This window comes from Pogoniulus pusillus, chromosome 1, assembly GCF_015220805.1.
Source record: "Pogoniulus pusillus isolate bPogPus1 chromosome 1, bPogPus1.pri, whole genome shotgun sequence".
In the NCBI taxonomy this organism is placed as follows: domain Eukaryota; kingdom Metazoa; phylum Chordata; class Aves; order Piciformes; family Lybiidae; genus Pogoniulus; species Pogoniulus pusillus.
Genome location: NC_087264.1, coordinates 36,808,115 through 36,831,766, shown reverse-complemented (window position 1 = coordinate 36,831,766; position 23,652 = coordinate 36,808,115). Strand labels below are relative to the sequence as shown.

The window sequence follows — 23,652 nt, the reverse complement described above, 5'->3', positions numbered from 1 at the left end:
TTCAAAGTAGATTCCTGCTGTATTACTTGTTCCTCAGCAGTCAGATGCATTAACGTTACGGGTGAGTTGTAGCATGGGATGGAGCTCTGCAGGTCTTCCTTTGGGTTTGTGGTACCACACTGGAGGAACTGGGATGATGTTGGCATAGCAAGGAGGAGCAATGGCAGTAAGGCAGAAGAGACAAAGATTCTGAGAAGAGTCACTCAGAATCATTAAGGCTGGATAAGACCTTTAAGCTCATCCAGTCCAACCATAACACAATTACCATGACAGTTAAACTGTATCCTGAAGCACCACATCTACAGCTTCTTGAACATCTCCAGGAATGACTCCACAACCTCCCTGGGCAGTCTGTTCCAACGCCTCGGCACTCTCTCAGTAAAAATGTCCAATCCCTTGGCAAAGCTAACTTAAACTCACTTCCTTTCATCCTAGTGCTAGTTACTTGGGAGAAAAGACCAACACCAGTCTCACTACAACCTCCTTTCAGGTAGTTGTAAAGAGCAGTAAGAGCCTGGCTCCATCCTTGCAACACTCGTCCTTCACATCTTTGTAAACATGAATTAGGTCACCCCTCAGTTTGCTCCAAGCTAAAGAGCTCCAGTTCCCTCAGCCTCTCCTCAGAAGGGAGATGTTTCACTGCCTTTAGCATCTTTGTGGCTCTGTGCCAAACCATTTTAAGGAGTTCCCAGAACTGGACACAGTGTTCCAGATGTAGCCTCACCAGGGTAGAGTAGAGGGAGAGGAGAACTTCTCCCAGCCTACTAGATCACACCCCTTCCAATACACTCTAGGGTGCCATTGGCCTTCTTGGCCACAAGGGCACATTGCTGGCTCAAATTAATGAAATTTATGATAAGGTTTAAAAGTGGATTTGAGACTTTTATTCATATTGTGCACATTGTTGAAAGATTGTATTACCTAAACTCTTATATTATGCAAGTTCCTTCCCAACCTTTGCATCTGTATTTCTCCTAGAGCATTATATGCCACACACAGACCTCAGTGGGGTTTTGTTTGTTTTGTTGTTTTCTTTTTTAATCCACTTAAATTTTTGGGACATGCTGTTTAGCTGTTTTGTTGTTTGCCCACTGATTACATGAGTCATCTTAATCCCTGTCATCTATTACTGCATTCATTTTCATGCCTCTTTGGATTTGCTTTTGTTTTAGTGCTGCGGTGGTATGCTTGGGCTATTTATACAAAAAATTGGGAAGAATTTTGGGAAACAGTTTTACTGACACCGTTGGGAATGTGCTTAAAGCAATGAAGAATGCAGAGGTATTGGAACAGCATGTTTAACAAATGATTGGAAAAATAATAGGATGTTTAGCCTTGGTAGCTGGACCAATGAGTATGAGGAAGTGCATGATGTCAAAATAGGAAGGAATTGTGGAAAGCCACAGGATAAAAATCTGTGTCTAAATTCCAAAGAATTACTAGAGAGAGAATGGATTATGTTTATGAAAGGATGGATCTTAGCTATTGTCAGTCTGGGTTCGTGAAAGAACTTGATAAACTGAAAATTTAATTGCCTTATTAATAAGAGGGTTTTTCCTTGAGCTAGACCTTAATGTTTTGAATTTTAATCTGGTAGTGAGTACTGTCTTGTAGATGATAGAGCTACTGTGTTTATTTGTTTAAAGAGCTATAGAGCAATCTATCTACTTTGACTCACCAGTGTAAACAGACATCCAAGTCTAAAAGACCCAAACCATTGCTTACCTCATTCAATAGCTGGTATTTTGTGTTTCCAAGGAGCTTAGAGTGACAAAACCTTAACATTTCTCTTTGCTGTTTTCCAGTCTCAAGGTCGTTATGAAATCATGCTTAGTTTGCAAAATATATTAAATGGTTTAGGAGCTGCTGCTGTCCCCTGTCACAGAGACATATACAAAGCTGCCCGGTCCTGTATGACAGATAGATCTATGGCAGTCCGCTGTGCTGCTGCAAAGGTAAAGAGCTCTGACAGATGTTTTTATTAACTAAGCCCACTAAATAAAATTTTATGCTGTTGATGATTAACACAGCAGCAAACATATTCTATGCTTACTTTTATTTCTTTGATATTGCCTTGGCAGCAAAAATTCAAGTCGCTTTAATATAAAGCACTGTCCTTATAGGAGGAACTCTGTGTAGTATGTATCAAACTAGAATTTTTACTGGGTTTTGCACATCAAAACATTTTAATTTCCCTTATTTGTCTAGTGTCTTCTCGAACTTCAGAAGGAAGCAGTCTTTATGTGGAGTGCAGACCTGGATTGCGTTGTGACCTTGTGTTTTAAATCCTTTGAAGGCTCCAATTATGATGTACGGTTAGCAGTTGCAAAACTTCTAGGCACAGTATTGGCTAGAGCTCTAACAGCTAAACAGACAACAGGTAAAGTATCTATTTGCTTATTCCTCATCTGTAAAAGTCTGTCAGATAATAAGAAGCTCTCAAATTTTGTTGAAGCTTGAAGTGAAATCACAACAGAAGCATCATCCGATTGTTCATATCTCTGGTTTGGTCTCTTTTTGTAATATTTTTCCTGTGAAGTGGTCTGGTTTTGCTTGTGCTAATTGTGTGTGTGCATACATATATATTAAAATAAGCAAGGAAAAATACTTGGTAAAAAACATCTTTCTTTGTTGCAGGATTGTTATATGGTGAGAAGTTGATAGCCTCAATTCTTTAAAGGAAAGATTCATTTCAGCAGTGTAGAAAGCACAAAAATTGGAGAGACTATCTCTTTGTTTAACTGTAGAGTTAAGTGTATCTGAACTGGAAATCTTAAGGATGTCTTAAGCTCTTTTTTTTCTGCAGTTTTCAGTACTGGATTTGTGTTGTCTGGCATGACAGCTGTGACCAATTTTGTTCACTCGCAAACTTTAGAGCAGTTTTTGCTTACAAACAGCATTGATCTTCCTGAAGCATCCTGGCACATAATTAACATCTCCCATCTTTGGTGTCATTCACACAGGACATTCTGCACCCAATTTTCCAAGTCCAGAGCTAAATTTCTAACTGTAATGTAAGCAAAATGTAATAAGGTGCAGAGTAAGTTTGATTCAGACTGTTCTGCTTTTAATGGCATTAGAGAAGCCCTTCAGTACAATAAGCAGCAAATTACAAAATGACATGTCTTTAAGACAAATTTACTGCCTGTCAGAATTCTTGAGGCTGTATTTGCACTGGAAACTATTAAGACTTGATTTATAAAGTATTTTTCTAAGACTCTTTTGGAGAGAAAACCTTAATCACTTTTCATAATGAAGTCAAAATTAATGTTACTCTGTCTTCTTCATAGACTCAGTAGATTTCTTTAATCTTTGTAATACAGTGTAGCTGTGTTTCTGAAGTGCTACTGTTATATAAGAGGCTCATCAACTGTTTGGTTGGCTTTGATTTGTTTTAGTTAAACAGAAGTTAGAGCTAAGTGGGACAGGAGCTAGGTGGGGACCGGAAGGAACAGGGAAAGAGATGGAGAGAGCAGTAAATGAAGAGCTAAGTGCGTAGTCCTGAAGTTTCTGTATTGTATCCAGTATACTGCTGATAATGAGTTAGAGTGGGAGGTTGACGTGGTTGTCTCAAATCCTCTTACTCCTTTTCCCACTTTGATATTTCAAAGAAAATGAAAAATGCAATGAAAATCTTATCTCACTTAGCATGATGATTGCACATTACACAAACTAAGTTTGCACTTGCATGTCCCAGCTTGTATTTTGAATAAAACCATTAAGTAGCAACTAGGGATAGTAAATATGTTCTTATTTTCCTAGAAGACAGTAAACATGTTATTCTTTTGGAGACCTGATGTAGCACTGAGGTGGGATGCTTTTGTTTCTAAGGGAATTTGTAATTTTGTCCTTAGCTAGGTAATCATGGCAGAAAGGTAATCACTGCAGCTGGAGTTGGGGAGAGTTTTCTTTGGTAGCAAGCTGCAATGAGTTAGCCAAGGCTTGCATGAAGCTTTGGATGGTAGGAAGAGGCCACACAGACCTTTTTGCAACGGGGTCTTTGGTTAGCTGTTACATGCCAGTGACTTGAACTGTTTAAAAATAGCTGCAGCAAAAAAAAAATGACAAACAATGTGATTTGCTGAAGTACTGAGTCCTAGCATGACTTAACTTCTGTCATGTGGTTGTGCTCCCAACAGTGTTTAGATTTGATTGTGCTGCTGAGATTATGCAAAGAGTTTTTGTGAAAATGGTTAGAGTTGAACTTTTTCTTCTAAAATATAACAGGTTTCACAGAACTTTTCCTCTAAAGATTTATGTCTATTCTTAGCATCCACCAAGCATAATTTCCGTAGAATCTCTTTGGAAGAAGTGATGGAGCTATTGGGAACTGGATTTCTGCGTGGGAGTTCTGGATTTCTACGAGCCAGTGGCGATATGTTGAAAGGAACCAGTTCAGTCAGCAGAGATGTTAGAGTTGGAGTCACTCAGGTTTGGATTACATTAGCTATGATTTTCTGAGACTGCTAAATATGGCTATGAAACTGTTTGGCTCTCCATGTATCTTTTATTTCGTCTTTCTTTGTACCTGTGACAAAATATGCATACTTTAAAATAACAATTGACATCTTGAGTTATGCTGGAACAAAAATATTGCTGATGTTTGTTATTGTGTACCTGATAGTTTGAAATTTTTAAAATTAAATATGTATTACTTGTGAAAGCCTCATGTGATAGAAATTTCAAACAAGTGATATAAATAAGTACTTCCCTCAAATTTAATTTAAAAATACCTCATGAAAGGCAGAAGTTGCTAGCATTATTTGAAACTGGAATGATTTCCCTCCGTGTAGGAATTTACCCTGTTCTGAAAGAATAGTTCTGCTTTGAGTAAGTGCATGAAAGAAGGAAAACAGAATTTCATGGGAAAACCCCCAGATAACTGTTTTGCTGTGTTCCAGGATGCTCAGTTAGATGACAAAATATTGTTAACAGGGCAGGACTTCAGTTAGATCAGATAGTGCATGCTGGTAAAAACAGTATAAACTTTTCAGATTGACTTCTTCCATCAGTATTATCTTAAATTGCATTTTCATGCTAAGACCTAGATATTCAGATGTTAAACCTGTGAATTAAGACTAAAAGTCATAGTGAACATTAACATGTCAAACAACTGTGATTATTTAAACGTGTTGCAGTACTCACAACTATTTGATATGCCCCCTTTGCAGTAAGGGATTTTTTTCAGTGCATTTCAACTTGTGCTGTGCCAAAAATTTATCAAAATGACTGACTGAAGCTGCCAGACTTTGCAGTGAAACAGCTTTGAGGTGCACAAAAATTGTCTTTTATGCTCGGATCGTGCTGAGTGCAAGCATTAGCTTCTGGCAAAGCAGCAGAGAAGCTGGGAAACAGTAATATCTTGACAGCTATTTGCCTAGAAAATGCATGCCAGACTCCTAGGGTGTTGTATCTACATGGTGGGTTTATTAATTTTCCAGGACTGCCTATTTCAGTTCAGTGGTTTGACTATTTGTACCTTTTTTGGGAGGTTGTCTCCTTTCTCATGCGTTTCTGCCTTAACACAATTGTATCTGTGTTGATGGCATATTCTTAACTGTACCAGAACACTTTAAATAATGCAAGGCTTTCTATTTGAAAAACTTGAGAAATTGTGTCTATATGAGTGCCTGTGAGCAGGAAAAAACTTGAATTTGTAAAATGTATTAATTATGTCAATTGAAACATAGTTAAAAAATAAGAAAGAGAGTGAAGATGATTTCTTAGGTGTGAAAGAAGAATTTATGGTTGTTCGAGACACAGCCAGGTTCAAGATGTGGTTCCAAATATAGTCATGGCTCTTCACGAGTCTATTTATTCTGTGGAATTCCTTAGTTTTCATATTGGTAAAACATGAGTAATGTGTCAGTACATTATGAAGCCTAAGTAGGAGTTGACAAGAGCAATTAGATGCTAACAGGATTGACTGGTACAATTTCCCTGGCTACAGTACTTCACTTTCTTTAACGTGAATACTTTCTTTATAAGGCAAACACAGAAGTCTGTTGATGTGAGTAGTAGTTGTGAACTTTCTTATAAGGAGTTTTGTGTACTCAGTTTCATGTTCTTTTAAATTACTGTTCCCTTTTCTTAATGGTAGCACATCTATTCATTAAAGATCCAACACATGCACATGGAAGAGAGTGTATTATATAGCAAAATAAATGGTCTTGTGGTGATTAGATTTGTAAAGTGATTGTGCATTTTCACTTTGTTGTGACAAACGTAGTCTTTTTAGGGTACTTCCACTGCAAGGCAAACAATTAAAATTCATTGAGATGAAGAGCAGTGCTTGAAGGTTGCAAATATTCCCTAATTCAAAGCCTATAATAAGGAAGTTATCTCAGGGTTATAATTTTGTAACACAGTAGTTCTTAAAATGCATTCATACATTAAATTTGGGTTCCACGTGCAGAATGTTAAATAGCTGGAAGCTGTTGTTCAGTGAGACCAAACACGGTGTTTTACATAACAAGTGCCTGTGCAGGGTAAGCTGCCATTTCTCACACTCTGGAATGAAATAACATGGGCAAGCAGGCTGAATTAGCTTACAGTCAAAGCAGGCTGCAATATTGCTGGCACAGTTTTTATATTAATTTAAATTACTTAGACAAAAAAAATTTCAAGTGTCCAAAAGTATGAATGTTAAGTGATTTATAGATGCAGAGGTGCATGATAATGTCACAGCTTAATGGCATTCTGCTTGTGACAAGGTTTAGAGATGGAAAAATAAATGTATAGGATAGCTGTCAGTGGTTTTCCTGATGATTTTACTCTAAAATATGGCTTCTTGTCAAATCTCTTCCAGGCATATGTGGTATTTGTCTCTACCTTAGGAGCACAATGGCTTGAAAGGAACTTCTCTGCCTTCCTTTCCCATATTCTAGAGCTCGTGTCTCAGTCTCACCCTAAGGCTATTCAGAGTCAGATGGATGCTATCGCCTGTCGCCGCTGTGTTTCATTTATCCTTCGGGCTACAGTAGGAGGCCTTCTTGGGGAAAAAGCTCAAATTGCAGCTGCCAAGGAGATTTGTCAGGCCATCTGGAAACTAAGGAAAGTTGTGGGTATGAATCTAACAAGATTATCCATTTGGGCCTCTCTTTTTCCTTTTTCAAGTGCTTGTCCAATGTCCTAATCCACAGACTTCAGGAACAGTAGTGCTGATTAATTACCATGATAATGCAGAGGGTTTTTGATAGACTGCTTCAGTTTTAACTTGAGTTGGTTATTTGTTTGTGTGTGTCTGTGTCTCTGCATGTTTGTACCCACACAAGTGTAAATGTATTTTTAATGCTTCTTCCTTGGCAAATACAATTTTAACCAATCACAAGTACCATAAGAAGTAACAAGTATGCAGTAATAAAGTAGAGAGAGTAATTGTAAACAGGTTAAATTGGTGTTTAAAGTATCGACAGTGTTGCAAACAGGCTTAATTTGCATTCATAATATAGCCAGATCCTGCCTCTCTGTTCAGAGCAGCTGATACTACTGATGGTTCGAAAAAGAAGCATTTGTTCCTAGTGGAGAAAAATGAGCATTTCTCCTGGAGAAAACAGATCTCTTGCATGACAAAGTCTTGAAGAGAGATTAAAAAAAAAGCCACTGATCTCCCACGATTGTCCTTTTAGGGGCCAAGAAAGAGAATGTTGTGCATAAGCAGTCATCGCCTGGTGACAGCAGCATATCATATTAAGTTAAATGAATATCAAAATGTTAAACTGACATAAAAATGTGTGGGTCAAAAGATGAACTTTCAAAAACTATAAGAATTTTTCCACTTCCTTTATTCCCCACTTTCTTGTTTGCTTGCTCTAGCAACATTCCACTCTTGCTCTTTTTTTCCTAATGCGTACTAAAATATATCAAGTTAGTTCACAGCATGACCTCAACTCATGTTTGCTGAGACTGGGAGTAGCATGCTTCTTACTAGTTGCTGTTTGCCCATCACTTAAAGACAAACAATTTGATAGTTGCCATTGTATCTGCTTCTCTGCCATCACAGACATCACTACACTATCCATTTCAGTATTAGAAATGTACTTGCGTCAGTGAAGGCAAACTTCTGTGGAAACAGTTTGGTCAGTAATAAAAGTGATGGTGATAAAAGCTCCTGTGGTAATATAAACTTAACCATAGCTTAGTCTTTTTTTCCGATCCATTTGTTTCATTTTATTAATGATTTAGAATCATAGAATTGTTTCAGCTGGAAAAGACCTCTAAAGTCATCAAGTCCAGCCATGAATCTAAGGCCACCATGGCCGTTCCTGACTGTCCTGTTCTGTCCTGTTATCTCACAGCTGCTCCACAAATTCTGCAGGGCACTGGGCATCTGCTGTACCTTCTTTCATCTCCTCTCTGTATTTCTATGATTATTTAATGTTTTTCATAGCTAATAATGTCCTACAACTGCCTGGCCATCCCTTCTTTCTGAATGACTTGAGTAGAAGAAATAGAGTAGGCTTTCCTGCATTCTTCTGCCCGAATTCTGTTGCCAGTCACAATTTCATGCGTATCTTCCTATATTGTGTTGTCAGATGCTGCAGTGAGTGACAGTAACTTGGAAACCAAAATGAGTACCATAGATGTAACAGCAAGTCAGCATGTGCTTGTGTGTGCACTTCAAGAACTCGGAAGTCTCATCCATGGCTTAGGAACTACAGTAGCACCATTGCTGCAAGACTCTAGCACAGGTACAAGCCCTGAATTATTTTGTGAATCAGAATACAAAATACATGACTTTGTTTGCTGTGGTCTCCTGATTTCTTATAGGTAGACTGTCAATTCTTTCAATTCTTCTTGGATCCTTTCTCTGGCATTGACTACAGCACCCTTTCTTCTGGTGTGCATTCTTCTCACTTGAGCCTGTCATATTCCACTAACTGGAGAGAAAATGATAATTAAAAAAATCAAACAAATAAAGGAATAGGGGAAGTTGGTCTCCTTGTATGTTATAGGAAATCTTTAGGGGTTGCCCAAAGAGTTCTGTATCTTCTCTGAACTGTGTTAGTATGTTAATTAATTTTTAAAAAATGATACAATTTAATGCCATTAGGAGTTGTATTTCAAGTCAAGGAATCACAGAATCACAGAATATATCTGTTTGGAAGACATCTCTAAGATCATCCAGTTCAACCCTCGACCCAGCACTGAAGAGTCAACACTAACCTGTGTCCCTAAGCATGAGGTGCACATGCTGCTTGAACTCCTCCAGGAACGCTGACTCCAGCACTGCCCTGGGCAGACCATTCTAGTGTTTGAGAACCCTTTCAGTGAAGAAATATTTCTGGACATGCAACAAGAAACTCCCCTGATGCAGCTTGTAACCATTTTCTCTACTCCTGCTGCTTGTCATCAAGAAGAGGCTGCCCCCTCCTCACTCTGACTTCCCTTCACGTAGTTGTAGAGAGCAATGAGGTCTCTCCTGAGCTTCCTCTTCTCTAGATTAAATAACTCCAGCTCACTCCATCCAAGACTTCATGATGTTTTAGTCAATCAGCTTGATTGAGCTTTGGGTATCTTCATCTGTCTTTACTGTTTTCATTTAACTTCATTTTTTTCTGGATGAATTCAAGTGGATATGTTTCCACTGCATGGATTTCTCCTGTCCTAAAAATGCTTACAGTTATTTTCTATGCATGCTGGTGCATTACTGCATATTGTGTTAGGCTTTCTCTGTATTTTATTAGGGTCAATTTTTTAAAAAGCATTGAAGCATTTAGATTTCATAAGAAGTATCTTACAATAAAAAACAGTAGCAGTTCTTAAAGAGAAGCACAGAAACTAGATAATGGTGTATTCTCCAATCCTCTCTATGCATTTTTGTTTGTTTGGCAGTCTGCTGACCCGTTTCTGAAGTGTGTTTATGCTTTTTTATTTTTCAGGAGTTTTGGATGCAGTAATCTCTGTCATTCATCATCCCAGCATTTCAGTCAGACTAACAGCAGCCTGGTGTCTACGCTGTGTGGCAGTAGCATTGCCCTCCTATGTGTCCCTCCTGTTGGATCGCTGTGTTGAGCGTCTTAGTGCATTGAAATCCTCCCCAGAAGCATTAACTGGCTATAGTTTTGCTGTTGCTGCTCTGCTGGGTGCAGTAAAACACTGTCCTTTAGGAATTCCACATGGAAAAGGGAAGGTAGGGTCTGCATACTGTACTTAGGGGCAGTTATTTGATGTTTTTGTGGTAGTATTTGCATGTGTTTTATATGATGTGATCACATAACACAGGATACTGATGAGCTAATTTCTTTCCTTGGGAAGGGGATTTCGAAGCACATCATAAAGAAGCACATTTTTGTCTTACACCTCTCAGGATTGTGACTTTCTCAAGAAATGTCACTAATAGTTTTAAACACTCATACCACTACCTTTTTCCAATGGAGTGAGAAGTTTGTTGTTTTAGGACAGAGATCAGTTCCATGGATCTGTAAGGGCTTAAATAGGACAGTCTAAGAGGGTTAGCTGGAGAAAACATTTCCTGAGTACAGCTTCATTTTTTCAGATATTTGAACTAAATTCTTTACAGCAAGATCAAACCTTCTGCGATTCTGACCCAGCTCAATATCAGCTTAAATTAGAAAGCTGACATTTCAGCAGTGTTAATGAGCTAGTTTGGAGTAACACAGCTGAAATGGATCAGATCTTGCAAAGGAAAAGATACTACTTTTATAAAAATATAATTAGACATATACATACAGATCTATGGCACACTGTGATGTTAGGAATACATTTTCTGGAAGGAAACTCATTCAAGCACAGCTGAAGCCAAATTAGTATTTCTCAGACCCATCACTGACTCCCCAGTGCACAGTTCAGTCAATGCTTACACCAATAATAGCAATTATATATTAACTTGAAGATACTCTCTTGAAAATCTTTGGTCAGGTTCAACAAAATCTTTAATCAAGTCCAACAGATACATGTTTTCATTTTGGTATATGATTTTAGCTGAAACAAATGTCTTGCATTAATAGTCCAAGATGTTTACACACATCTTTCCACTAGCACAGACAGGATATAGTGTGCTCTGACATTTTCAGGATATGCAGATATAGAAGTATTAAACAGGAGAAGAAGCTATTTCCATCTCTATGAGTACTCTATCCACAGAGTTACTCGAAGCTGGAAAACCGTGGTGCAAGTGTCAGCAGTATATGACCAATCATAGAATCAACCAGTTCGGGAGAGACCTCCAAGATCATCCAGTCCAACCTAGCACCCAGCCCTATCCATCAACTGGACCATGGCACTAAGTGCTTCATCCAGTCATTTCTTGAACACCTCCAGAGATGGCAACTCCACCACCTCCCTGGGCAGCCCAATGGGCATTGCAATCCCAATCACTCTCTCTGTGAAGAACTTCCTCCTAACATCCAGCCTATACCTCCCCCAGCACAACTTGAGACTGTGTCCCCTTGTTCTGTTGCTGGTTGCCTGGGAGAAGAGACCAACCCCCACCTGGCTACAACCTCCCTTCAGGTAGTTGTAGACAGCAGTGAGGTCACCCCTGAGCCTCCTCTTCTCCAGGCTAAACAACCCCAGCTCCCTCAGCCTCTCCACATAGGGCTTGTGTTCCAGGCCCTTCTCTGGACACTTTCAAGTACCTCAACATCCCTCTTGAATTGAGGAGCCCAGAACTGGACACAGTACTCAAGGTGTGGCCTGACCAGTGTTGAGTACAGGGGAAGGATAACCTCCCTCATTCTACTGGCCACACTGTTCCTGATGCAGGCCAGGATGCCATTGGCTTTCCTGCATAACTTACATTCTCACTTCTCAATGTGCCTCTTTCAGAGCTAGTGGTTATTAGAGAAGTGGCACAGTTTGACACAAGGATTTTGAGTTTTCTCTTGTTATTACACCACTGTAAGATGAAAGGCATGCTTTAGTACATTAGAATAAATGTCTCTTCTAGCCCACCCTTTCTGCATTGAATGGTAGCAGTTCTCCACCACTGCTCCTTAACAGACACTGCTGTCTACAGTTCTTAATTTTCAATGTCCCAACTGCTGATGAAACAATTTGCAAAGGTAATAATAATAATAATAATAATAATAATAATAATAATAATAATAATAATAGTGCCTCCTTTTCTTAGCTTTTAGAAACCTGTCCTCATGATTGCTGAAAGGCTGTGGGGAGGGAACAGAATAAATGTAGTCTGCCCACTGATCTAGACAAAAAGTGCTTTTCAAATGCTATACCCCTAAGCAGAGAAACTTAGTTCTTAACAAAGATTTCTTTCAGAGGAATAGAAACAGGATGAAACAAGGCCCGGAGGAGGTGTGGGAGGGCACTGAAAAGTTTAGGAGAAACACTGTATTCTGCACTAAGCTGGCAGTGGAGAGAACAGAGAAGCTAACAAAAGCCCTTTTCCATTCTCTCCTAGGAACACTGCCAGATTCCAGACTAGCTCCTCTTTTGAGGAGCTGAAAGAGAACAGTGTTTAATACAGCAGTTTTGAGAAGGAAATATCAAGTGTAGACAGGAGTGGCCTGAACATAAGCTGGTTTATATCCATCCATTTCCCTTCAATAAAGTTGCAGATGGAACCTATGCAAGAAAACTAATTAGTGGGTTTAGGTATATTTAGCATTTCCTACCATTGTTTATACTTCAAAAAAGTCCATCAGAAATAAGGTGTTTCTCCTAGCACACAGAGGGAAAAAATAGCAGAAATCATAACATGAAATCCTTTCTAGAAGGTAATTTAAGTATATTAATCTGTTAGTGATTTTTTTTAGCAGTATAATTTATCAAGAGTACTCCTTTATTTTAGAATAAAATATTTTAGCACTATTCATAGGACTACATTTCTTCAGTTGCAACCAACTGATTGGGGAAACTGCTATTTTCTGACAGTTAGTATTGAGTGAAGTTTGGAAAGTGTACAGATTTCAAACTTTCATGATGCAAACTTTCCTGTGCATATTTTCATGATATTTTATAAGTGTGCATATAAATTTTAGAAGGATGTTGTCTCTATTGTTCAAATCAAGTGTACAAAACAAATAAGGACATTGTACTGCAGCTTTTAATTATATTACTGATAATGGCACTTGTTACTTGTGATACTGATTTATAAGCAGCTTCTTTTGGTGACCAGACACAATGAAAGATGTTAGAAATACATTTCAGTGTAGCTGAGATTGTGCAGCCTAGGGAAGAGAAGACTCTGGGAGGACCTTTGAGCTGCCTTCTGATACATAAAGGGATCCTACAGGAAGGCTGGAGAGGGATTTTTTGGTAAGGTTTTCGAGCAATAGGACAACGGGGAATGGTTTGAAGCTGATAGAGAGCAGATTTAGAGTGGATCTTAGGAAGAAGCTCTTCAGTATGAGGGTGGTGAGACTCTGGAACAGGTTGCCCAGGGAGGTTGTGGATTCCTCCTTCCTAGAGGTCAAGGCCAGGTTGAACAAGGCCTTGAGCAGCTGAGTCTAGTTGAGTTACTAAGTCAGTTACTAAGATGCTGATGCTCTTTCTGTTTAACTTTGAAGGTAATCATGGCAGTAGCTGAGGATTTGTTGTGTTCTGCTTCTCAGAACAGTCGCATTTCACTGCAGCGGACGCAGGCTGGATGGCTGTTGATAGCTGCCCTCATGACATTAGGTAGTAGCTTTCTACAGTTCTTATTAACTGCATTGTTTTGTGTTCTGTCTCTAACTTTAGGTCTTTTGAAGTTTCTTTTAATTTAGCACTACATATTAATTCTCTAAAAAAACCCCAAGTGTTAATAGGAATTTTTAGAAAAAATCCGTAATGAAGATGTAATTTCTTTCAAATTTGTTATTAGCTGCATGCAGTATCTGGAAAATGGTGACTGAGTGCTACTGTTATTAATTAAATGTAGAAGATGAAATTACAAGTCAGTCAAACCAAATGTCTTTGTGGCCATGAGGAATTATGTTGATATTTTTAACATCTATCCCAGCACAAAATGAGTTAATCTCTCTTGTCAGAACTCTGATATTTATTAGGGGTTGGATTGGTGTCTGTGATCACTAAATGACTAAGCAAAATGTATTTTGTCTGTTCTGTTCATATTTTTAAGGCATTTTTCATGTTTACAGCTCCTATTCTTTTCTTAAGTTAGGGAAAACACACCTCGTGCGTTACCCTATTAACAAATGTTTCCTTATCATTATTACATCTCATTTTTCATGCTATTGATCCACAAGGTCTGTACCTAGAGATTATAACTGGCTTAGTGCCATACTAATAGTGGGTTTGTAGTCAGGTACGAAAATGCACTACCAGGTTAATAAACATTTGAGGAAGAACATGGGATAAGGGTGGGAATGTAGCATAAATTTTTGCCCACAGCTGTAAAGGTTCTTCGAACACAGGAAAAAGAATCAAAGAGAATCTAATTTTATGAATCCTTACATTAGTGTGTGAACTGTCCATGTTTGCAGGTCCTGCAGTTGTCCAACACCATCTGCCACGAGTGCTGTTGCTGTGGAGATGCATTTTTCCATCAACTCCTAAAGACCTAGAAACAGAGAAGACACGAGGGGATTCATTTACCTGGCAAGTAACGCTGGAAGGTCGTGCTGGTGCTCTCTGTGGTAAGTGGGATTTGCTGTGTCATTCTGCATATGTAGAGCTGTGCTCTTCATTCTTCTGAAAGAACGAAGATACTTCATAGTGTTTTGTTTTTTTTAATGAATGATAAAAGATATAGTCACTCCCCAACAGAAATGCTTGTATACATCTTACATATATGTGGAAATGCAATGCAAGAGAAAATAATAATAAGCAGTGTGTGAGCATTTGACCTTCATTCCCACACATATATATGTATGTATACCCTAGGAGAGTTTTTCCTCTTCATCTTTCAATCAGTTATTTTCCAAGCAGTAAATGATATCAGCAAGGTTTCTTCTCTCCTCTTTTTTAACATATATATTACAGTAATGAATGAAAACCCAAACCCCAGGGTATGCTCTCTTGTTTATGTAGTCTATTATATTTGGTAAGTAGCAGTTCTGGTTTCTAATGGGTCACTTAGTGAAAGCAAATCAGAATCATTGAGACACATTTGTGAGAGTGGGAAGACTCAGGTGAAAATTACAATAAGCAAGTTGTAATTCTCGGCCAGTAAAGAGTACTGTGTGATTGGCTGCTGTCTGATGGGCTGCAGTTTTTCATCAAGATATGTTACAGAAGTTAGGTTTCCAAGTGAATGATGATTCCAGTGATTTTCAAATGCTTAAATCTGTTTCAGTCAAGTATTCTAGATGTCTTGATTCTAATTTAAATTCCCAGAGACTCAAATATTGTTGATAGAACCAATAACAATTTATAGAATGCCCTTCCCTCTTCCCCCTTCTTTTCTAAAGAAAAGGAATTAGATGGAGAGAGAGGAAAGGTATGCAGACCCAAATGAGTAATCTCACTGCAATTTGGAAGTTAAAAGAAGAGAAGTTTAACAATAAATAAAAGGTATATGAGGTCAGGTAGTTACAAAGGTGTAGGGTAGGGAAAATAAGATACAAAACATGTAAATAGACAAACAGATTTGATGGCAGTGGGTTCTGTCTGCCTCGTGGTGATGATGGCCACGTGGTGATACAAAAGAGCAGGAGGGAATTGGAAGGGTGATGCTATCAGGCAGGGAGGGAGGGCAGAGAGGGAGAAACTGGATGTCTCCCTGCTTTTATGGGGTTTTAGACAGGAAGAGGGAGTGGGCTAAACCATCACCTGTTAGTGCTCAGACCCACCCCTGAGGAGGGGTCAAGACCAACTATGGTCAGGTTCAAAAAGGCTCCCCCAGGTGGGTTGACCCTGTACACTAGAGTACTAAAAAGTCCTTTGCATTGCAGAAATGTGAACCCTAGTATAGTAATCACCTCTCTCTTTTGCTGTTAAAATCTATCAGAATGTATGGAGTTTAATAGTTATTTCATTTTAGAAGTAACCTAAACAAGTAACTGTTAATTTTCCTTTTTTTCTTTGAGGGGGTGTGTGTGTAAACATGTCTTTAATACTATATATTCTCTAGGTGCTTTTTGTAGATCAAACTCCAGTTTAATTTTCTGTAAATAATAAGTACTAGTGTATAAGCTATTTCTTAAAGTACAGTAATTCAGCTACATTTAAATAGAAAAGTAGCAAAATTAAGCAGTGAGTCATTTGATCATCATCCTTTTCCTGTTGTTTATTATTTATGATGATGATGGAGTTATGAAGCGGAGTTATATCCCATAATGAGTTACATCACATAACTCAATAATAAAAAAAGGTTAAATCCTATGTTTATATTTATATATACAGTACTTAGGTTACATATATTTGTATGTTTATATTTTCCACTTCAACATGAGGAGACATTTCTTTATGGTGAGGGTGACAGAGCACTGGAACAGGCTGCCCAGAGAGGTCATGGAGTCGCCTTCTCTGGAGACTTTCAAAACCCTGCCTGGGTGAATTCCTGTGTGGCCTGCCCTAGGTGATCCTGCTTTGGCAGTGAAGTTGGACTTGATGATCTCTGGAGGTCCCTTCTAACCCCTTACATTCTGTGATGTATGCAGTTAAAAATCAGGATGTGAATGTCCAAGCTGAGACTCCAAACCAGTGCGTTTGTACTCTTGCACTTCTACATTTGAGATTTTTATCATTTTTGTAAATTACTGATTAAAATATTTTAATGGAGGGTTTTTTGGCATGCTTTTTTCTGTGTTATTAGTTAGTTAATTATGTGATCAGTGATGTGATTTATTTTTCCTCTAGATATCTCAGACTAAGTTAAAACTGAATTGTTTTTCTAGCAATCAAAAGCTTTGTTTCACACTGTGCCGGTCTGCTTACGGATGAAGTTGTTCAGAGAATTCTTCCTCCTCTTCCAAGTGCTGTGGATTTGTTGACGCAGTAAGTATGTGTGTGGAGGGGAAAGTTAAATGAAATTCTGGATACAGAGTGTTTTTATTGGATTGTTTTTGGTCTAAAGCACTTTCTAAAGAACTTTCTTTTCAAGGTTCAAAACCTAGAGTGTAAAATTTGTCTGTGTAGTTAAAGGCTTTAGCTGGCAGATGATCTGTGTCTTGCAGATTCATTTATCATGTAAAAAAAGCCATGGAAGAAACTTGTAATTTCTAAATTTCTGCCTTCCGTGTAGTGATTTAATGTATTTGGAATCTAAAGTAACATGCAGAATCATATCCACCAAAATGCTGATTGTAATGAATATAGATGCAATCACAGGAAATAGAAACCCTTGTTTATTTCCCTGGTGTTAAATAAAAATCCTGACTGGGAATGAACTACAGATGACATAAATTGTTTTGCTTCTGCTCTTGGGAATACAAATCAAAATTGTACTTAACAACATGTGTAGATTTAAAAAGAATACCGTAGAGTGGTACAAATAAAACCAGAGTGGTGCATAATGCTCCAAGTGTTTAACATCTCTGATGTGCTTTTTATATTTGAAGGCTTTCTTCAATATATAAATCATATGGAAATGCTTTAAAAACACCATCAACGGTTTACAGGCACAAACTTTATGAGTTACTAGCAGTATTGCCTCCAAAGACCTATGAAGGTATGTAGTTCCTTAAAAAAAAAAATCCATTAAAAGTTCCAGATGCTCATTTTAAAGTTTATGTACAACATAGACTCAGCCAGCAAGAATTAGTTTCACATCTTCTAATACACAGATTTCATTACCTCTGTTTGTATTTCATGAAATGGGAGTGAAGTCACTGTGGTTTTGAAAAGCTACTTTTTGGTGTTATCAGGAAAAGTGTGACCAGCACCACCAGGGCAGTAATTGTCCCCCTGTGCTCAGCACTGGTAAGGCTACACTTTGAGTACCATGTTCAGTTTTGGGCTAAAAGAAATAATTGAGGTCCTGGAATGAGCCTAGAGAAGGGCAGCAAAGTTGGTGAAGAGTCTGGAGAACAGTTTTTCTGAGGAGTGACTGAGGGAATTAGAGTTGTTTAGTCTGGAGAAGAGGAGGCTCTAAAACTGCCTAAAAGGAGGTTACAGTAAGATGGGTGTTGGTCTCTTCTCTTCATTAACACTGTAATCATAGGATAAGAGGAAATTACTTCAAGTTGCATCACTGAAAGGGTTCTGGAACATTGGGATAGGCTCCCCAGGGAGGAGGTTCAGTCTCTATCCTTGGAGTTAATGTTTAACAGTTAGAATTAATAATTTTAAAGGTCTTTTCCAACCAAAATGATTCTAAGATTTTTTTTTTCCTTCCCTCTCCTACTCCAAATACGTTGAATCCTAAATTCTTAGCATATAGTCCATTCAGTGATTTTGCTTGCTTCCAGTAGAGTTACATGTTACAGAGAAATTAATCTGATCATGTGCAAGTAGTTGGACAAGATGTTTGTATTTAAAGAGTAATTGCAACAAAACATATGGATAGGCTCATTTTCCTGTAGCAGAACAAAACTAGCCCTATTTCAAATGTAATCCTCTAATCCAGTGTGATGGCTTGGGTGTTCCCTGCCCCCCCCCCTTCAGAAATCACCCAGACTAGATTGAGCCAGCTCTGGAAATATGAATGAAGCTTATATTTACAGCTAGCACAATATACAAGCAGGTATTTACAGTATATACAGTTATAAACAGAAATATACAAGGTAAAAGGTAATACAAAAACACAACTCCCCTTCCAGAAACCTGAGTCCCCAGGAGGGGCTCTCAACCACCCCTGCACCTTCCCCCTGTCCCTCTCAACCTTACCCCAGCCCCAAGGAAGAATGGAGGTTCAGCCAGGGGGGTTAGGAAGCAAAGTGGATTAGAAAAGAAACAGAGGGTGAGGTTAGAGATGCAGCTCAGCCAGTTCCCCAGCAGAAGTGAGAGTGCTTATCTATGTTTTTATTTCTTGTACTTACACATCTCAGCAAGCCTATGAGGGAAGTAGACATCACCATTGTTTTCCTTTCACAGCCTGTGATCTAATCCTTCTCACCAAAACATTCTAGCTAGCTTCAAACTAGCACATCCAGTAACTGTGCCTTGTAGTCAGATCTAACAGTTCAGGTAAAACATTAAACACCTTTGTCATCTGAATTGTTTGCATGGATTGAAATAAGGAGCCAGAGTGGTTTTGACAGTTGACAGGCAGTGAATTGGCTGTCTGTGCTGTATCATGAAGGGAATCCTTACTCAAATATCTGCTCCATCTAGTGGTAACTGCTGAGTGAATCTTTATAATGACAAATCCCTGACCTTTGACCTAAAGCCGTTGTCACTTCTGAAGTCTCTATGTAACACTTGAAGCACAGCATGTAATACTTGTTTCAGGCTTGGTGTCAAAAGACTGAAAATGACACCTCCTTCCTTTAGAACAAGTTTGGGACTTCTTTTTTGTTTCATTGAGAAGTTTTCACCAGTTCATGGTTTTATTTCTTTTTTTCTCAGTTCCTTTGCTTTGGGTGGTTAGCCAAAGGCTAAAAATCTGCAACTTACTTCTTTTTAAGAAAATTAGTGATGGGGACAAACACTAGGAGTTGTAACTCAAGCTTTAGTTAGCATTTGTTTGCAAATAATGTGCAAAGTTTGTTTCCTTAGCACAAGAGGAACAAAACAAATTACCCAACCAAATAAAGAATTGAAGATAGATTCTTAAGCTGGGAAAAGGTGGCTAAGATGCTGATATGTATTTGTGATCATTCTCATCTGTCATTAGTTTTTGTGTATAATGTGCTTATTTTTTTCATAGAATCAACCAGGTTGGAAGAGACCTCCAAGATCATCCAGTCCAACCTATCACCCAGCCCTATCCAGTCAACTAGACCATGGCACTAAGTGCCTCATCCAGTCTTGTCTTGAACACCTCCAGGGACAGTGCCTCCACCACCTCCCCGGGCAGCCCATTCCAATGGCAAATCACTCTCTCTGTCAAAAACTTCCCTCTGACATCCAGCCTATACTTTCCCCTGGCACAACTTGAGACTGTGTCCCCTTGTCCTATTGCTTGTTGCCTGGGAGAAGAGACCAACCCCCACCTGGCTACAATGTCTCTTCAGGTAGTTGTAGACAGCAGGAGCTAAACATACTAAAACATTTATTTCCTTTGACTTAATGTAAAAAAACCTATGTCACATTTGAGAATTTCACGCAGATAATTTCAGTAGTTTGAATTTTGGATGTTAGATATGTTGATGTTTAATGTGGTCTGAAACGAATGCATTTTGCCAGGCAACTCATTAGGGTTCTTCTCATTCTTTTTGTGCCTGTTCTGTTCCATTTTCTACACTGTAAAATTGGATGTGGCCATTCATACTCTCATTCTTAATAGGATGAGATGAATAGCTAGAATGCTGGAACAGTGTTCTGGCTCAAAATTTTGAACTGTTTTACATGGGGATAATATGATTTGACATGTCGAGGATGGCCTACTATCTGGGTCTGAAATAAAAGCGTATTTGGTTTCAAATGGGGTCGGAGTGGCTGGAGAGCAGCCAAACAGAAAGGGATCTGGGGGTGCTGATTGATACCCACCTGAAGATGAGCCAACAGTGTGCCCAGGTGGCCAAGAGAGCCAGTGGCATCCTGGCCTGCATCAGGAATGGTGTGGTCAGCAGGAGCAGGGAAGTCATTCTGCCCCTGTACTCTGCACTGGTTAGACCACACCTTGAGTACTGTGTTCAGTTCTGGGCCCCCCAGTTTAGGAGGGACATTGAGATGCTTGAGCGTGTCCAGAGAAGGGCAACGAGGCTGGGGAGAGGCCTTGAGCACAAGCCCTATGAGGAGAGGCTGAGGGAGCTGGGATTGTTTAGCCTGGAGAAGAGGAGGCTCAGGGGTGACCTTATTGCTGTCTACAACTACCTGAGGGGTGGTTGTGGCCAGGAGGAGGTTGCTCTCTTCTCTCAGGTGGCCAGCACCAGAACGAGAGGACACAGCCTCAGGCTGCGCCAGGGGAGATTTAGGCTTGAGGTGAGGAGAAAGTTCTTCCCTGAGAGAGTCATTGGACACTGGAATGGGCTGCCCGGGGAGGTGGTGGAGTAGCCATCCCTGGAGCTGTTCAAGGCAGGATTGGACGTGGCACTTGGTGCCATGGTCTAGCCTTGAGCTCTGTGGTAAAGGGTTGGACTTGATGATCTATGAGGTCTGTTCCAACCTTGGTGATGCTGTGATGCTGTGAAATTGCTGAGTATCTTCATTAAATTTTGTTTGAAAAGCTGTTTTCGTAGAAAGGAGATTTTTTGTATTACCATAGTTAGAGCAATTTCTGGTTGCTGATTTTAATTATTGTGTTTTTCTAAAGGGCTCAATTTTTGTCCTTTTCACATACTATCTGTGCATTTGGGAATATATTTTATAGGGCTAACCTCTTGCATTTAAATCTGAGTCAACATTTTGGACTTGCTAATTAGTCATGGAGGCAGGCAAAGCAACAGGTGCCAGCAGGAGTAGAAAGGCTGGCAGGGCCACGAGTTTGGGAGTTAGAGAGCAGGCAACTTTCTCAAAATGGGTTCAAAATTCAGGAGAGCTAAAATAGCTGGTAATGCTGCCAGCTCCAACCATACAACTTATTCCTTGTGCATTGCTTTTTTAAAGTAAAAAGTCCAGAAACAGGGGAGTATATTTAGCAGTTCTCAGTTATTTATCAAATCTATGAGTATTTTACATCACATCTGCTTGTCAAGTCCGAATATTCCTGTGTGGTTGTGCAATACATCCTACAGCATTAATTTTCAGGAAATAGAAGAAAATATTGGCTATGCCTTGTAACTGCCTTTTTCCTCCACTTTAATTGTAAACATAATTAACTTACTGATTAGCAGTTATATGACATTTTATGCCTTATGTAAAGGCAAAGGTCTCCTTTCCAGCTTTGAAATTGCTGTAGGTGGCTAGTTTATTTATCATAGGTAGTACTCTGTTGTTTCTCCTGCAGCAAGAGTGTTCTCCAATTAACTGTTTGGAGACTTAAGAAAATGTTAGCTGGGTGCTACTATTTCTGTATAAATAACTTGCTCCCAGAGTTGCTTGTAGCAAGAATTAACTGAAAATTTTTAATATGTTTTTTTTCCTTCAATTTAAAGGACACTTCTGTGCTGTTCTGAAAGAGTTAGTGACTGATTTGACTGTCCCAGATAGCCAGATTGATGCCTCCACATTCTTACTTCCACCCCTTTGTCATGAGAATGACCTCCTTTTACTTGGTCCCTTACTGCAGGAGACTGACCACCGATTTATTGAAGAGCAGGTATGTTTTGGTCCAGTATAATGGTGATATATTTTCATAGTTATAGTTATTTGGGTTGTTACTGGTTTCAACTTGGTCAACAATCTCATGAGATTCAATGAGGCAAAGTGTAAGGTCCTGCCTCTTGGTTGGGGCAGTTCTAGATATCACTGCAGGCTAGGGGATGATGCAATTGAGTTCAGCCCTGTAGAGAGGACTTAAGGGTGCTGGGGAGTGACAAATTGGACTGGAGCCAACACTGTGCACTTGCAGCTCAGAAGTCAAATGACACCCTGGGCTGCATCAAAAGATAAGTGGTCAGCAGATGGAGAGATGTGATTGTGCCGCTCTGCTCTGCTCTGGTGAGACTTCACCTGAAGTACTGCACCTAGGTCTAGAGCCGTCAACACAGGAAGGGCATGGACCTGATGGAGCAAGACCAGAGGAGGGACACCAAAATGACCAGGGGTTTGGAACACCTCTGCTACAAGGATAGCTGGGATTGTTCAACCTGGAGAAGACTCCAGGGAGATGTAAGAGTGGCCTTCCAGTACCTGAAGTGGGCCTACAAAAACACTAGAGAGGGACTGTTTACAAAGGCCTGCGGTGATAAGAGATTTAGATTGAATGATAGGAACAAGTTCTTTACCGTGGGGGTGGTGAAACAATGGAACAGGTTGCCCAGGGGGTAGTTGAAGACCCTGGATATATTCAGGGTTGAACTCAACAAGGCTCTGAACAACCTGATCTAAAGAAGGATGCCCCTCCTCACTGCAGAAGGGTTGGGCTAGATGACCTCTGGAACCTGGCCAGTTCTGTGATTCTAAAAATGTCACTATCACCTTTTCCTTCTTGCAGCTCCTTTTAGGTAACTGCATAGCTGGTGGCAGCCTGGAGTATGACCCTTACTTAATTTATGAGAAAGTTGCAAAAGGTGATTCAGTACCTAAACCACTACCTCCTGTACTGTCTGTTATCAGTGCAGCCACTCATCTGTTTGGAGTTATGTTTTCCCATGTAGCAGAATCTCACAGGTAAAGTAGTAGCTGTAACTGTTGGGAAATGTGAGAGATGCTAAAACGTGGTCACAGTGTTTGAACACAGAAGTAAACAGTTCTGAAGAAGATAATGAATTGTATAAGTAAGCAGCTAAATAAGAAAATTCAGACTACTCATGAGTATAATTAATAACAATAATGTAATTCAGACTACTCATAGTTCAGTTGCTCGCAGTGCAAAGGCACATCCAGTAAGACATTACTGTCACGTTCTGTTTGTCAGGAAAGACAATGCTTTATTTTGATAGCTATATCATAAGAACAGTAATTTTAAGAGATATTACACAATTATGGTGCTAAATTGCCAAATGCCTTAGAAACAATGAAGGACAGAGGGGTTAGGAAGGAGGACCCAAGAAATTACAGACTTGTCAGCCTGACCTCAGTACCATGCAGGATAATGGAACAGATCATCCTGACTACAGTCACAAAGCACTTACAGGA

General features: G+C 39.3%; 1 protein-coding gene across 2 annotated transcripts in view; it reads left to right on the top strand.

Annotated features, from left to right (window-relative positions):
* Nucleotides 1-23,652, top strand: part of HEATR5A (HEAT repeat containing 5A) — a 76,612-nt gene that overhangs the window by 17,349 nt on the left and 35,611 nt on the right. For both annotated transcript variants that reach the window (XM_064148489.1, XM_064148480.1), the window contains exons 5-17: nt 1,173-1,281; nt 1,806-1,955; nt 2,209-2,380; nt 4,271-4,431; nt 6,809-7,064; nt 8,535-8,690; nt 9,882-10,132; nt 13,494-13,605; nt 14,412-14,564; nt 16,767-16,866; nt 17,430-17,539; nt 22,008-22,171; nt 23,009-23,184. In XM_064148489.1, coding sequence (XP_064004559.1) covers nt 1,173-1,281; nt 1,806-1,955; nt 2,209-2,380; nt 4,271-4,431; nt 6,809-7,064; nt 8,535-8,690; nt 9,882-10,132; nt 13,494-13,605; nt 14,412-14,564; nt 16,767-16,866; nt 17,430-17,539; nt 22,008-22,171; nt 23,009-23,184 — 2,070 coding nt within the window. The remainder of the gene's footprint in view (nt 1-1,172; nt 1,282-1,805; nt 1,956-2,208; nt 2,381-4,270; nt 4,432-6,808; nt 7,065-8,534; nt 8,691-9,881; nt 10,133-13,493; nt 13,606-14,411; nt 14,565-16,766; nt 16,867-17,429; nt 17,540-22,007; nt 22,172-23,008; nt 23,185-23,652) is intronic.